General features: G+C 25.4%; 1 protein-coding gene across 3 annotated transcripts; it reads right to left on the reverse strand.

The window, feature by feature from the left end:
* Nucleotides 1–9,518: 9,518 nt before the first annotated feature.
* On the reverse strand, nucleotides 9,519–13,140 carry LOC101496793 (auxin-responsive protein IAA26-like). 3 transcript variants are annotated; one of them, XM_012716439.3, is made up of 6 exons: nucleotides 12,911–13,140; nucleotides 12,116–12,549; nucleotides 10,737–11,011; nucleotides 10,496–10,637; nucleotides 9,954–10,018; nucleotides 9,519–9,815 (listed from the first exon to the last, which is right to left on the reverse strand). In XM_012716439.3, exons 2-6 carry the CDS (start codon nucleotides 12,463–12,465, stop codon nucleotides 9,784–9,786), a joined length of 864 nt encoding a protein of 287 aa, XP_012571893.1. In that variant the 5' UTR covers nucleotides 12,466–12,549; nucleotides 12,911–13,140; the 3' UTR covers nucleotides 9,519–9,783. The 3 variants fall into 3 exon arrangements, with proteins under 3 accessions (XP_012571893.1, XP_004486788.1, XP_012571894.1); XM_004486731.4 differs by having other exon boundaries at nucleotides 12,633–13,070; XM_012716440.3 differs by lacking the exon at nucleotides 12,911–13,140 and adding an exon at nucleotides 12,659–12,798.
* Nucleotides 13,141–14,520: the final 1,380 nt, after the last annotated feature.

Raw genomic sequence — 14,520 nt, forward strand, 5'->3', positions numbered from 1 at the left:
CGAAAGAAAAGAAAAGGAAGTTGTTATCATTGTGGAAAACCAGGACACTTTAAAAATGAGTGCATGTTCTTGAAAAAGAAGAACAAAGAGAAGAATTCAAGTGTAACAAAAGATAATCTTGTTGATGTCATTTCTGAACTCAACATGATTGAAGATGTTGAATCTTGGTGGATAGACTGTGGTGCTACCCGCCATGTGTGCAAAAACAAAGAACTATTTAAGACCATTGATGAATAAGTAAATCATTATCTAAACTACCACAATGAAGATTGAAACTTAGTTTGTACAATATATCTTAAATGATATAATTCTACAATATTTTATACAATATTATATTTATATCTTATTTTAAAATTTTATATCAAGAAAATTCAACCATAAATCTAAGATGAAAGTAAGTATTAGAATGCAGAAGGCAGATAGAGACAAGATCCATTAGATAGGTCAGAATTTGACAGCTACAAGCATGTGACCATATGCTATTATTTACTGGTGAAAACTTATATCGTGTATCATAAATGATAATTTGATCCATGTAGTCGACTCCATCTAATGGAAAACGAATAGGTTGTAATTACTATTTGTTAGTCAATCCTTTTTTTTTTTACTAAAGTCAATCCATATTTAAAAATTCAGACTTTATTTCCATGTTTTAAAATTATTTGAAATTTTAATTACAATAAATGATTTTTTTTTAAATATCCATTAACGATTTTTTTTATTTTTATTGTTAAGATGATGACTTAACTTATGTGTTAGTTTTTTTTAACAAAGTGATGTCCTCATCAAGAGAATCATTAATTGTCGTTAGAGTTTCAAGTAATTTTTAAATAATGATCTTTAGTTAATTATCCATCAAAGTGATTCATCGTAGCATTCACCTATAATTTGTTACGAAAAAGTTCATAAATATCATAATATCTAACCCAAGTAGGGAGGCTAAACTGATTAAGTTCGTCGAACCAACTCATTTAACTCGTTATTTTAAATTGTCAGAGTTGAGGTTTAATCTCTTGAGAGATAAGTCATGAGAATTTTAACTCACCTGTCTAAGTTGGCCTACCCACCACACTAAGTCTAATTTAAAAGGGTCAATGGTGGAGTGTCTCATTTCACCTTCACAAATTCAAGTGATTGTTGATGCACAGTGTATCAGTGTTGCAAACTCGTTATCTTTGTACAACAATTTACACACACAATATTTCATGACCATTTTTAATATTTACAGTGACTAGTTTATAAAATTTGAAATTTTTTAACGACTAATTTGTCATAATTTAAAAAATTATAAGAATTAATGCGCAGATATTGAAACTTATAAGTATAAAATAGTAAAGTTTAAAAAGTTATAGCGATTATTTTGTGATTCATATAAAAAATTTGACAAAATACTTCATGAAAAGATTTCATTTTAAAAAATCTCCAAATTTATTATCCAACTAATACTATTCATAATTTATTTTAAAGATTTTAATTATTTTTAAAAAATTACATTCTCTCATAAATTATCCAAATTCATTTTTTTGTGTTTAGGTAAAGGAATTGAATTTTTTAAGGTATTTAAAATTTTAAATAATTTAAATATCTCAATTGTATTTATTTCATTTATAAATTTTGTTGTTTGGATGAAATCATTGCTTATTTAATGTTGGGCCATTTTTATAAATATAAAAAATTTGGATCAAAATTGAAATTTTAGAAAAGTTGAGGAACCGAGTAGAAAATTTTGTAGGGATCAATTTGAAAATTTATAGAAATCAATTTGCAAAATTTGAAAAGTTATAAGAACAAATTTGTAAACTATAATCTCTGCTTAAATTATAGTCTTTAATTTTTTATTCATTTTTCTGTGGTCCATTATCTCTTCTTCTTCCTTACATTTCACTCTATTTCCATTTTCATTTTCATTTCATTCATTGTGTCTCTTCTTTGGAAACAAAACCATTATAAATAGGATCATATATTCTTTCAATCACAACACAACATTTGAATTTTGAAAAATCAAAATGAACAAACTGATTTGTGATTAATTATTAATTTTACCATTAAATGAGAAAATTAATCTATTGTACAATTTGGTAAGTAACAAATTGATTTATCGCAAATTATCCAATTTAGTAAGTAGCAAATTTAGTAAGTATCAGATTAATTTTAGCAAATTGAATAATCATAAATTGTACAATTTGGTAAGTAGCAAATTATTATTATTGTTATTATTATTATTATTATTATTATTATTATTATTATCATTATTATTATTATTATTATTATTATTATTATTATATATTAATGCATAAAACGACAAAAATAAAACTAGGAGTATGGTATTTTGGTATAAAAAAAATAAAAAGAAAAAGAGGATATATTGGAGAAAAAAATCCCAAAAATTGATTTATTTGATCCATATTATGGGTCAAATACATCCATTTTCGTCGACCAAATTATAACACAAATATCTATTATAAAAAAATACAAAGGAAATAATTTATAAAAAAATTACAAAAACAAATACTATAATTATAAAATAAACTAAAATTTTCAATATAAATTCCAAATTTGGGAGTTGTGAATTTTATTTAGAAATATAAAGTTTATCAGATTCATAAATAAGTTTGACTTTTATTATAATTACTTTTAAAGTCACACTTATTGATGTTTATAATCTGTTGACAATGTAAAACTTTTTACACTCACATAATATAACAATATTTACCGTTCGAAAAAAATTATATTTTTAAAAATTAATTTTTAATTATTAAGAATGTCAATCAAAATTTGATCTACTACTTCTCTCTAATAAATATTAAGAGCTTCATTAATATATTTTTGTAAATTTACAATTTAAAAGTCTTATGTATAATAAAATATTATACATTTTTATTTATCTGTTATAGATTTAAAAAATTGGTCAACTTAATGTTTTAGTTCAAACTCCGCCACCGGAAACATTTATAATCATTTTTATTAAATCTATGTTATTGAGTTTTATATTTACTATGTTGGGTGTTGTTTTCTAGATAATGGGAAAATGTTGAAAATTTGATAAGTATCCAATATACTCACTGTGTCATGAATAGGAGTCGGATCACGTATTGAATCTAGATTAGATATATAGTTTAATTAAGTTTTACTTAAAAATTGTTTTAAAGTTTATAAATATTTTAATATTTTAAATTATTTAAAAATTTACTAATTTTTATTTATTTATTTACATGCACTTAAATATTTTTAAATTAAAAATTTCAATTTCATCTGTATTGTATTTTTTTTTTTAATTTATAATTAAATTTTAAACGTTACAATCTACGACAAAGAAAAATAGTGATAAAAGTATTGTAAATACAACTCAACTATTAGTCGTAAAAACATTATTACTTGGGAGATTATGGCATAATTTAAGATTTTCCTTTTTTCCACACATAAAATGTGGAATTATAGCCACCAAATTACTAAAAAGATATATTGTTTAAAACGGGGTACGAATAGCACCACCCAAAAAAACGTTGGGAAACCAGACAAGTTGGACTTTGGGTATTGGTGTTGTTTTTGCTCTTTGGAGAATTAGATTTCGAGAAATGTAGTGCACTCCCCCACTTTTACCCCCATCCCTCCATTTTTTATTATTGACTATTTTACCTTTTTTATTTTAAATAAAACAATGAAAAAAAAATTATCACTATCTTTTTTCACTTCCATTTTCAAAACTTTCCAAAAATTTCATAGTATTCGAAAGTTTCAAACTTTCGAAATAATTAAAAGTGAGTTTTTTTTTTTTGAACTTTTGTTAAATTGGAAATTTTCGAAATGCAAATTTACAGAATTAATTACAAATTTCGAAACTTTCGAAGTTAACATTTCCAAAAACTTTCGAAAGTTTATAAGAATTTAAAACTTTCGAAGTTAATAACATTCAGAACTTTTGATGAATCTGAAAGTTCCCAAACGGAAATTTTCAGAAAATTTCGAAAGTTCGGATGAATGTAAAACTTCCGAAATAGACTTATTTCGAAAATTTCAGCATCATAGAAACTTTCGAAACTCTAATAAAAATTCGTTTCGAATATTTGAAATTTTCAAAATTTAACTTACTTTTTAGACTTCGGAGGTTTAAAAGTTTCGAAGTTTTGGTAGAGTCAGATTTGAATATTTCAAAGTTTCGAATGAAGTGGGTGAAAAAAGAAAAGTGAACTTTTTTTTGAGTTTTTATATATGAAATTAAGGGCAATATGGTCTTTTCCATATGACTGAGGGTGGGAGGTAAAAGTTATAGGTGCACGGTACAATCCTCAAATTGTGAAGATAAGTGGTCAAATTCAAAGTCCATAATTAAACTATGGACATCATACTCAATCAAATATATACTTGAGTTACGTAAAGTTAATGAATATATGTATTTATTTAGAGAATTTTGTCCGTATATTTGTTAATTTGATATATATAAATACATTTAGTTTTTAAATTAATAATTAAATAATTCTTTTGGAAAAAAATATAATAATTAAATAATATTTATTAAAAGTGTTAGCGAATTAAAATTTAATTCTTTCTCTAAATTTTTATTATTTATAAATATAAATATTTAATATTTTTACTGTAAAATGTAAAATGTTTGTATAATGTTTATGGAGATGTATTTCTTAAAATACAAACGTCGACGGATAACTTTTTAATTTGTAAAATAATCATAATTTATTAATTTAAAAATAATATATAAATAATGAAGTGGTAAATTTATTTATCATACCATCCACTTGTCTCCCTGAATAGATCATACACATTGGTCTAAAGAAAAAAGAGTGTCATATTTGGGCAGCCATCTAAGTTAGGCACTAATCAACGACAACAACCAATCAATTATCCACCAACTTGCAATTGTTTCTAGTAATTGCTCACCTAGGATACAATACAATACCCCTTAAACTCTTTTTATGGTACTCCATATTCGATAATAACTCCAACTATCGGTTACACCAACTTATCCACAAACCACCTATTAATTCCAATCCACCAGATAAAATTATAAATAAAAGGAATCAAAATTTAATTCCTTTGCAAAAAAAATAAATAAATAAAAGGAATCCTTCTTTTTTGGAAAGAAAAATATTTTAAATAGGATGTAATGTTGTGTTCCATCACAACACACACTCAGTCAGTCAGAATGAATAAAATAATATTTTTTGTATTTTTTGCTATGATAGCAACTAGTCATTCACACTTTGCAAATTATTATTTATTCAATTGTCATTGCATCGATGTGAAGACCTGCCTATATCCACTTCCCCGTAAGGTCGCTTACGGCGGAGCTGTTTTGATAACAACTACTCCTCCATTGTAATATATAAAAAGAAGGAAAAATAAATATGGTATCTGTATTCTTTTACTTGTCTTTCATAAATAACTAGCGTTTAACCCGTGCGTGCGTCGCACGGAAATAATGTAAATTTTAATAAATAAATTGTTATATATATATCAATTCTCATAAATAGCACTACTCTTTAACGATGATACCTTATGTTTGAATTCTCCAAAGAATTTTTTTTCTTTCCAACAAAACTTATTATAAAACAATATTTTTAATTTTAAATAAATAAAAACAATAATTGTTAAATAAATAAATAATTAGATCAGATGAAATAAATTTTTTTAAAATAATGGACATGACATATATAACTTAAGTATGTTATTTATATGAAATACATGATATTTAAAAATTTATGTAAATTTTGTTGAAATATCTTTCATTTCGGTACTACTCACAAAATACTACAGAAAAATAATCTTCTCATTACAAAAAAAATTACAATACACATAAAAACTATGGTTATCTTTTATCTTTAAATTTGCATGTTAGTCGTCATTAATTCTTCATTTCTTTTGAATTTGCATGATATTTAATAACAAATTTAGAATGTAAAATGTATAATAGATTAGTAAAATAATAGTTTTAAAAAAATCATTACACACTTTCACAAAAATATATTATTAGATAAACTTGAATATTTTTTTTTAATTCCTAAATAAATTTTATATTTATTTAAATATATTATTATTTTTCTCCTCGCTGGAAATTAACTTGAATTAATGGCGCCTACGCAAATTTACTTAAGTAAATTATTATTTTTCTCTTCAATATAACAAAATATAACTTTGTGTTAACAGTGTTTATTAGATAAACTAAAATCAAAATTATTAAGACCGACAACAACTATCTAGCAACACTGTTTATTAGATAAACTATAATCAAAATTATTAAGACCGACAACAACTATGTATGAGAGAAATCTTATAAATATACATACACAAATGTATAATTTTTTTAAATAAAATTTAAAAACATAAACAATAATAAAATATATATAACAAAATAGTAATTTTTTTATTTATAAATAGAATAAAATAACAATGACATATTGAAATAAATTTACCAGTAATTCATGTGAACACATCTACCAAAATAATTGATGCGTACCATTTTGCATATTCAATATCAAATAGTGTTCCATTGTTTCATATACCCCACAAATTTGTTGTACATAGCTCCTTCAAGAATGTTAATCTCAAATCCAGAAATAAAAGAATTAAACCTTAACATCACCCATCAAAACCATTTCCAACGTAAAATTTATGTATTGACGTTGACACGAACAATGTCACAACTTTATCAACCAAATTCCATGAATCCTTATTGGAGAAATTGAAGCAACAAAATCTGATTTTTTTCGGAGAAAGATAAACACAAAAATGAATAACGAATTTTGGTAAAAAAAAAAATAACTAATAAGGAATTGTGTATATAGTAGATAATGTGAATGATATTTATAAGAGAGACACAAAAAATGAGAGATTATTAGAGACGGTTAACGGCGAATTAAGAAGAATAAATTTTTTAATTAAATTAATTTGAAGTGGCGGTTGCTAAAGTAGTGCTTTAAAAATAATTACCTTTCAATTGGTCACTCAATTCTCAACCGTGAAATGTGAAATGTCAGGTCGTGCATTATATTTTATTTTTTATTTATTTTCTTATTTTTTAATTGGTCATTCACTTCTGCATTTCTCATGTAATGAAAGTTTTATTTTTTTCTTAAAAAAAAATCTTTTATTTTTAATTTATTTTTCTTATTTTTTAATTGGCCATTAACTTCTCAACGGACGCAAAAACTGTCAAGTCGTGGTGTATGGTATTTTATTTTTAATTTTTTAATTGACTATTAAATTCTCAACGGATGTATCGTGGAGAAAGATCGTGATGTAACAGAAGTTTTATGTTTTTCTTACAAAAAAAAAACTTTTTATTTTTAATTCATTCTTTTTATTTTTTAATTGGCCATTAACTTTCTCAAACATAAGCACGTATTATTTCTATTAATAGAAATTTGACATTTTCTTAACACTTTAGTTTGTTGACACGTGTCAAACTTGCCAATTTATCATGTTTACTTTATTATAATGTATAGATTTGTTTCATTAAACTCGTCTGGATATAAGAGTTATTGAAAAAAAATTAATTAATTAAAGAGTACTAGTATTTTTAGGTCTCGTAATTGGTATGTGCAATCTGAACTATTGCATATGGCTTTCAAATTATTAGGATTGTATTTTTTTTCTTTCTTATTATAGCAAACGATTAAAAAAAATCCATATAATCAAATCAACACTCAAGTCCAATAAAATTTATTTTATTGTAGAAGAAATGACCCAGTGCACCAACTTTTTTTGAATTTAATAAGAATTTTTAGTTAGTGAATGAGTTGAAACAAAAAAAAATGTCATAGGATTATAAGAAGTTTGTTTTGATAAATAATTAAGAATTTTATTTAGTTTTTCTTTTGATATTTTATTTAGTAGTATCTTTAAAAATATGAAATGTGAATAAGAAGATGAGAATATTTAGTAGCATTTTTTGAAAATTATGAATGTGCTTCAAAGAAAGTTATAATTAAATATGATTCTCTTTTAATAGTTTAAAAGATTAATATTAACTTGAAGTTATATTTAAATATTATTTATCATTTACTTATTTTGATGAATTTAAATAAAATTATTTAAGTTTTTAGTATTTTATGGTTAAAATATAGTATGTTAAAAACTATTTAAATTACATTTACGTGTTATAGGCTAATTTTTTAGATTAATTGGAATCTCTAAAATTATTAAGACAGCGATTAGTACTTTACGGTATTAACATTTTGTAGAATTAGTTACGTTTTTGTATATCTCAGACGCTCAAACATCACTTGTTGCTTAAAACAATTTTTAACCACTTATTGAACTAACGTTATTATTTTCAAAATATATTTCATCTATATAATTGAAACGAGATGAAACAACACTAAGTATCATAAAAGAGTAGTTATTTTTAATATACTTCTGTTTTATAAGATTAAACTTTAAAGTTTCATTGATATTACTTATATGGGAAACCGGAGGGAGTATACTTTTAAAAAAAAAATATTACTAAGTATACTTTTTAAAAACTATTTTAATACTGTTGTTATTATTATTATTATTATTATTATTCAATAATCTAGCGTAGTTAATAGTGGGATGCATGGATAAATTTCAAAAAGTTAGCATTTTCACCAACAATTTATTTAAAATGGTTATAACTGATTAAAGTAAAAAGACAGAGTACAATGATTATAAATTAGCTAGTTTTATTCGATAATATTTATTTAAAAGTAGTAAAAGTGGACTAAAATTAAAGCTTAAAGTTTCATTATTGAACAAAGGAGTTAGGAGACAGGAATATGTGTCATCTCTTTTATGCCCTTTACAGTTTTGCCAAGTGTATATATTTCGTAGGACAGACGCATCAGCAAGCAAATGCTGAACCTCTCCCAAATGTTTGTACAAATGTTTGTCACTATAGGTTATAGTGACGGCACAAAACTGTTGGTATTTAACTATTTCACTATAAGTAAAGTTTCTTGTAGTGAGGGAATGAATTTTCAATTTAAATGCTCTCAATTGCATGTTCTCAACCATCAAACATGTTCTCAAAAAATAGATATGACTTGAACCACTTTAATATGTATTCAAATTATATATGACTTGAATCACTTTAATATATAATCAAATTATAAAAAGAGTTTCTTATCATAAACGACAAAACTATTAACAAATTCAGCATGTCCAATTTTTTATCCTAAGTTTGAATAAATAATTCAAACTAATATAGTTAGAAAGTTAGTGTGCTGTTAGTCAATGAGCTTGAAGGGTAAGCTCATAAGCTTGTAGTAAGCTTATTCAGTTCAATCAATCACACATAATTCCCTCTTTGCATTACACTAGTTACAAATTAACCTAGGTATCATAAATAGTATTACTTCTTCAAACTCTTTTGTCCACGCTAAAAAATAATAAAAAGTTTTGTCCAATACAAGTGCTTTTTAAGGGGGTAGTATTGTAAGTTAGTGCTGTATTGAACAAAAATCATTTATTCTATGAAATTTGACAAATCCTCCAAATCTTGTTATATGATATATCAATGTATATCAACAAAAGGGACTTCAAAATACAAACCAAAACAAGTTAATGAGTTACTCAATAGTAAATCATGAGTGTACACACATCCGTGAAGTTTTCGTTGCCTATTTATACAACCCATAAACATTTCAAATCTTCATTCAAAAAAAATATTACATTCATAATCATACACATTACTTCATTGTAATGTAAGCTACTACTTCCATTCCATGATTTTCAATAGACAAAAGAACCAAAACATTCAAATTAGAATATGTAAAAAACCACAATCAGCCTTTTCATTTCATTGCCGAATCAAGTAGATATCTTGTCTTGCTTAGTACCAACTGAAAAACAAAACAAAAAATTGTTTATTAAATCTTGAAGCACACAACTTAAATTAAAAAAAAAAAAATAGAGAGAATAATGTAGTAGCTAAATTATGTTTTCAATTAAACTATATAAGATTCGAATATTCAACTCACGTGTAAAAGCAGAAAGCTCAGAACTCTTCAATACTCGAAGCCTCTTCACTGTTGATACAAACATGCTGCCAAGAACAAACATTAAAAACCATCGCATAACAATTTGTGCTACCAATAATAGATTTCTAACAACAATAAAATAATAGTAATTTGCAGGAGTTATTCATTTATAATATAGTTTATTTGTATTATTATTATTTCTACGAGGGGACAATAGAACAAAGACATGCCATGTAACGTTACAAATTTATTCGTAACACGAAGCATAAAGTTTGTTGTCCATAATAATTACAAATTATAAATTATAAATTATAAATAAATAGTAGTAAATTGTTAAGCACAAGGAATCGAACGAATTGATATTACATTGTTTAAAAACATTATAAAATGCCACATCGGATGATGGAATTGGAATATTGTTATAAATCTATCTATAATATAATGAGTATCATATCGAATAAAATAAAACAATAATAATAATAATAATAATAATAATAATAATAATAATAATAATAATAATAATAATAATAAAAAATGCTTACTGCCATGGCACATCACCAACAAGCATCCTATCTCCTTCATTATCCTCATATACAAGAGTATACTCTCCACTTCCATCCAATATACCTCTAATCACTTTCTCTTCATCTTCCTTCTTCTTACCACAAGAGGAATCTCGTTGAGCTAAAACCAAATATAAACAAAACAAATTAATATACAACATAATGTCTATATCAAAGTGTACTTTATTCAAATTAAAATGTTTATTTGAACACATATTACCTTGAAGGAGTCCTCTAAAAAGCTCATCGACAGCCGAAGAGAGATTTTTATAGCTATCATAAGCATTAAGGTCAACTTTTCTCCCAATAGGAACACCATCCATGTTGATTTTAACAAACAAACCTTTACCATAATTTTCAATAATTTTTTTACCAACAACCTTGTTGTGTTGAGTATGTGACTCAGGTGGTGATGGCTTTGAATTGCTGCTGCTTGCAAGATTCTTCCTGAACGAACGAATTGGAGGCCAACCCACTACTGGACCAGGAGCAGTTCTGTTTTTTGTGGGGTCCACACACAAAGTTAAGCATGAAAGTAAATAGTGAAACAACTAAGAACAAAGCTAAAAGTTAAATAACACCAAAAGATGCTGTTTGAGATAAAATAGAATTATCAATTATGCTTATCCTATTAGCATAATCCTTCAAATCCCACAAATTCATTCACTCATAAAAAACAAATACTACTTTTCAATATTTTTTGGATTTCAACATTCAAATATACAAAATTTTGCCTTTCATCCTTAATATTAGTTTATGTTGGAATCTAGTTTTTTAATACGTAGAATATTATATTTTAGTCTCTAATATGAGAATACTATACATAAATTATATGATAAATTTTAATATAAACAAATTTTGTAGGACTATAAAACAAAACTACAGAGCGGGAAAAATTGCTGAGAAGAAAAAATATATTTTTAAAGAGACTGATAAAAGCAAAATACACTATATTTATTGAGAACATATGCATATTGAAATTATTATAAAAAAGGCAAAAATAAAAATAGCCTTTTTTTCATGAAGAGGGACCAAAGAAAAAATAAAAATAAAAATAGACAGAGGAAAGAGAAAAAGAGGGAAATAAACTGAGACAAGTTCAGATGTTCACATGGTAATGTCAAATAACCAAACCCCAAGGAAAACAAATAAAAATAGATAACGAAGACACATAATAAATGACAGATAGCATCAAAATTACGATGTAGACATCTCTGAATCAAACATTGCAATGGAAGGATAGCAGAACAAAAAAAGTTAGTACAGAGTACAAAGGGATCAATCTAACCTTATAATAAAAAATTTGTATGTTTTTGTGTAACACAAGTGCCATGCTTATAAAAGGCATGTTGTAATTAATAACAGAAAACATGATATTAAAACTCTTGCATTAAAAGGTGCAACAATAGTGTGTAACACTAGATCTATTTACACATTAAAACAAGTAGAAAAAAAAGACAGTAGAACTTGCATGGACCACACAACTGAACAGCACATAGTAGTGTGTAAGAAACAAACAAAAGTAACTATGTGAATGAATATCCTCTGTCTAAAAAGTTTCAAAAAAAATGAAGGAAAAATATTGAAAAGGTGAAGTACCTTTTCTGAGAAGTGTTGGAAACAGCTGTGTTGTTTACAGAAGAGGGAGAGAATAGTACTTTGTTATCACCACTATTCTGTAACTCTACAACCTTAGGTGAACAGGTTTGTGATGATAATGAATCTTTACCCTTCATAGGTTGATTTGATGTGAAGTTAAGAAATGATGATGATGATGAAGGAAGAACAATATTGTTTGTTGAGAAGTAATTGTTTCCAAGAGATAGTAATGACTCATTTTTTAGTTTGTTGGTGTAAAACCAATCTTCACTACTTGGTGGACCAAGCTTTAGCTCTAGCTTTCTTTCTTCAGAAGATTCTCTTTCATTTCTTGATCTTTCATCCATCATTTTGATATCACAAGATGAACACAACAAACTCTTGCAAGAAACTCAAAATCAAAATGAAAACTTCCCTTTGATCTTTGTTGTATTCTATGAAAATGAAACAAAAAAAGTGAGTTAGAAACAAAAGGGAAAAACAAAACAAGAGTATTTTGTTAAGAAAAAATACATACAAAAAAGAAGATTCCAAAACCAATACTTCAGGTTGAAACGAGGAAACAAGACATGTTGTGTAGTTATGAAAATGAAGAGCTTTGATGCGGGAGAGACAATAAAATAAAGTTTGAAAAAAGAGAAATAGAAAAATGGAAGAAGAGGAAGAGAGAAAAGAAAATAGGAAAGGTAGAGAGAGTTATAATAGCAAAGAGATTGTGATGTATTTGCTTTATATTTGCACGCTTAGTGGTATTGAATTTTCTCTTTCCACTTTTTAAGGGTGAAAATAACTAACCAGAGAGATTCTGTTTGTAAAACAACAAGTCCCTAAGAACACAAAACAGGAACGGAATTAGAACATTATGCACGCAACCAATTTTATGAACAAGGTTGTTTAGCACAGGAAGTAAAGCATTCTGATTTTCTGTTTTGTTTCTGTGCTGACCACCCCTATAGATACTCTTCACACACACACACTACACCTATTTATTTCTAGCTCCTATTCTTTCTCCCCTACCCTTGTTACAAGCACACTACCCCAAACACCTTTTATTTCTTCTCTTCTGCTTATGAAAATGACTTGTAATTTTTAACACATTTTATTCGATCCATTCAAATTTATGTAGATCATGTCAAAATAGATTCATCTTAAAGATAATGTGTTAAAGAATTTTTCGTAAATATTATTTATTTATTTTTAATTTTCAACATCTCATTTTTATTTTTTCTCTCTATGGTTCTAGGTGAATTATTTTACTTACTTAGCAGTTATGGGTAGTACTAGCACTTTATATAAAATCTAAAGTAAGAGAAGGACACTTGCCATGGCGTGCTATAGTCCAAGTTGGCACAAGGGGACAAGGTTTTACTCGTTTAGTAGTTAATAATTAATCAATGCTAACATCAAAAGCTAATTGGTTAATCAAAGATTCATTTTGTTGGATAAGATATATGGGATAAATACAAACTATTCTATAGTTTGGATTTAGATTACATGTAATGTGATGACATGTAATTATATTTATTTTGGTCTTTTTGATTAAAATTTAATAATTTTAATTTTAAAATTTAAATCATTTGATTTTAATTGGACGATCGATATAAATTGACTATAAAAAAAATTAATTTGTATAGTTATATGACAAAAATAAAATATATTATTCATACTTAATTTTCTTCAATATTTTTTGAGATCTTATATAAATTTCATCATTTAAAAAAAAAAAACATGTAAATGTTATTTTTGATATGCATAAAAATTTAAATAAAATCATTCTATAAAATACTTGGACCGAATGAGTTAAATAATAAATTTAAAGATATATAAAAAAAAATTATATTTAAATTATATATATATATATATAATAATTATTTATTAAATAAAAATATATTTTAGATTAAAAACTAATTATGCAAAACAAAATTTGAGGTATTTAAAATTTACAAATGAAATGTTTAATTTGACGACAACTATGTCAATTTCACGTTCCAATACAAGATTTGTTGTTGGTTTTTTTTGTGAAGTCAATTATTCTAAAATCAGCTAAACCCAAATTTACACTATGACTTTTTATATTTCTAAACATACGCAAAATCATTTCAGGTGGTCGAAATATAAGTCTTATGACCTATTGAATATCAAAAAATAAAATATTAAATTTTAATATTTATGATAAATAAATCATTTTCAAAAGAAAATATAATAAAACCTAAATCAGATAATATTTCAAAAATATAAAAATATCAATTGATGCTTTTTTTTTTTTTTCCTTGTTTGGTTCTATAGCTTTTATTTAAAAATTGAAGAGGGGGAGAATTTGCATGATCCATGGTTGCAGGTCTTGTGCAATAAAAACATGCAGATCCCATGATCTTGTCTCCTCTGTTGTGTTTTCTGCACTCTTT

Source organism: Cicer arietinum, chromosome 1 (genome assembly GCF_000331145.2).
Source record: "Cicer arietinum cultivar CDC Frontier isolate Library 1 chromosome 1, Cicar.CDCFrontier_v2.0, whole genome shotgun sequence".
NCBI classification, from domain to species: domain Eukaryota; kingdom Viridiplantae; phylum Streptophyta; class Magnoliopsida; order Fabales; family Fabaceae; genus Cicer; species Cicer arietinum.

Coding starts and splice junctions, on each gene's coding strand:
- LOC101496793 (XM_012716439.3), bottom strand. CDS start 12,465: ATGATGGATGAAAGATCAAGAAATGAAAGAGAATCTTCTGAAGAAAGA. Junction 11,012..12,115: donor TCCAACACTTCTCAGAAAAG/GTACTTCACCTT, acceptor CACAAAAAACAG/AACTGCTCCTGGTCCAGTAG. Junction 10,638..10,736: donor TTTTAGAGGACTCCTTCAAG/GTAATATGTGTT, acceptor ATTTGGTTTTAG/CTCAACGAGATTCCTCTTGT.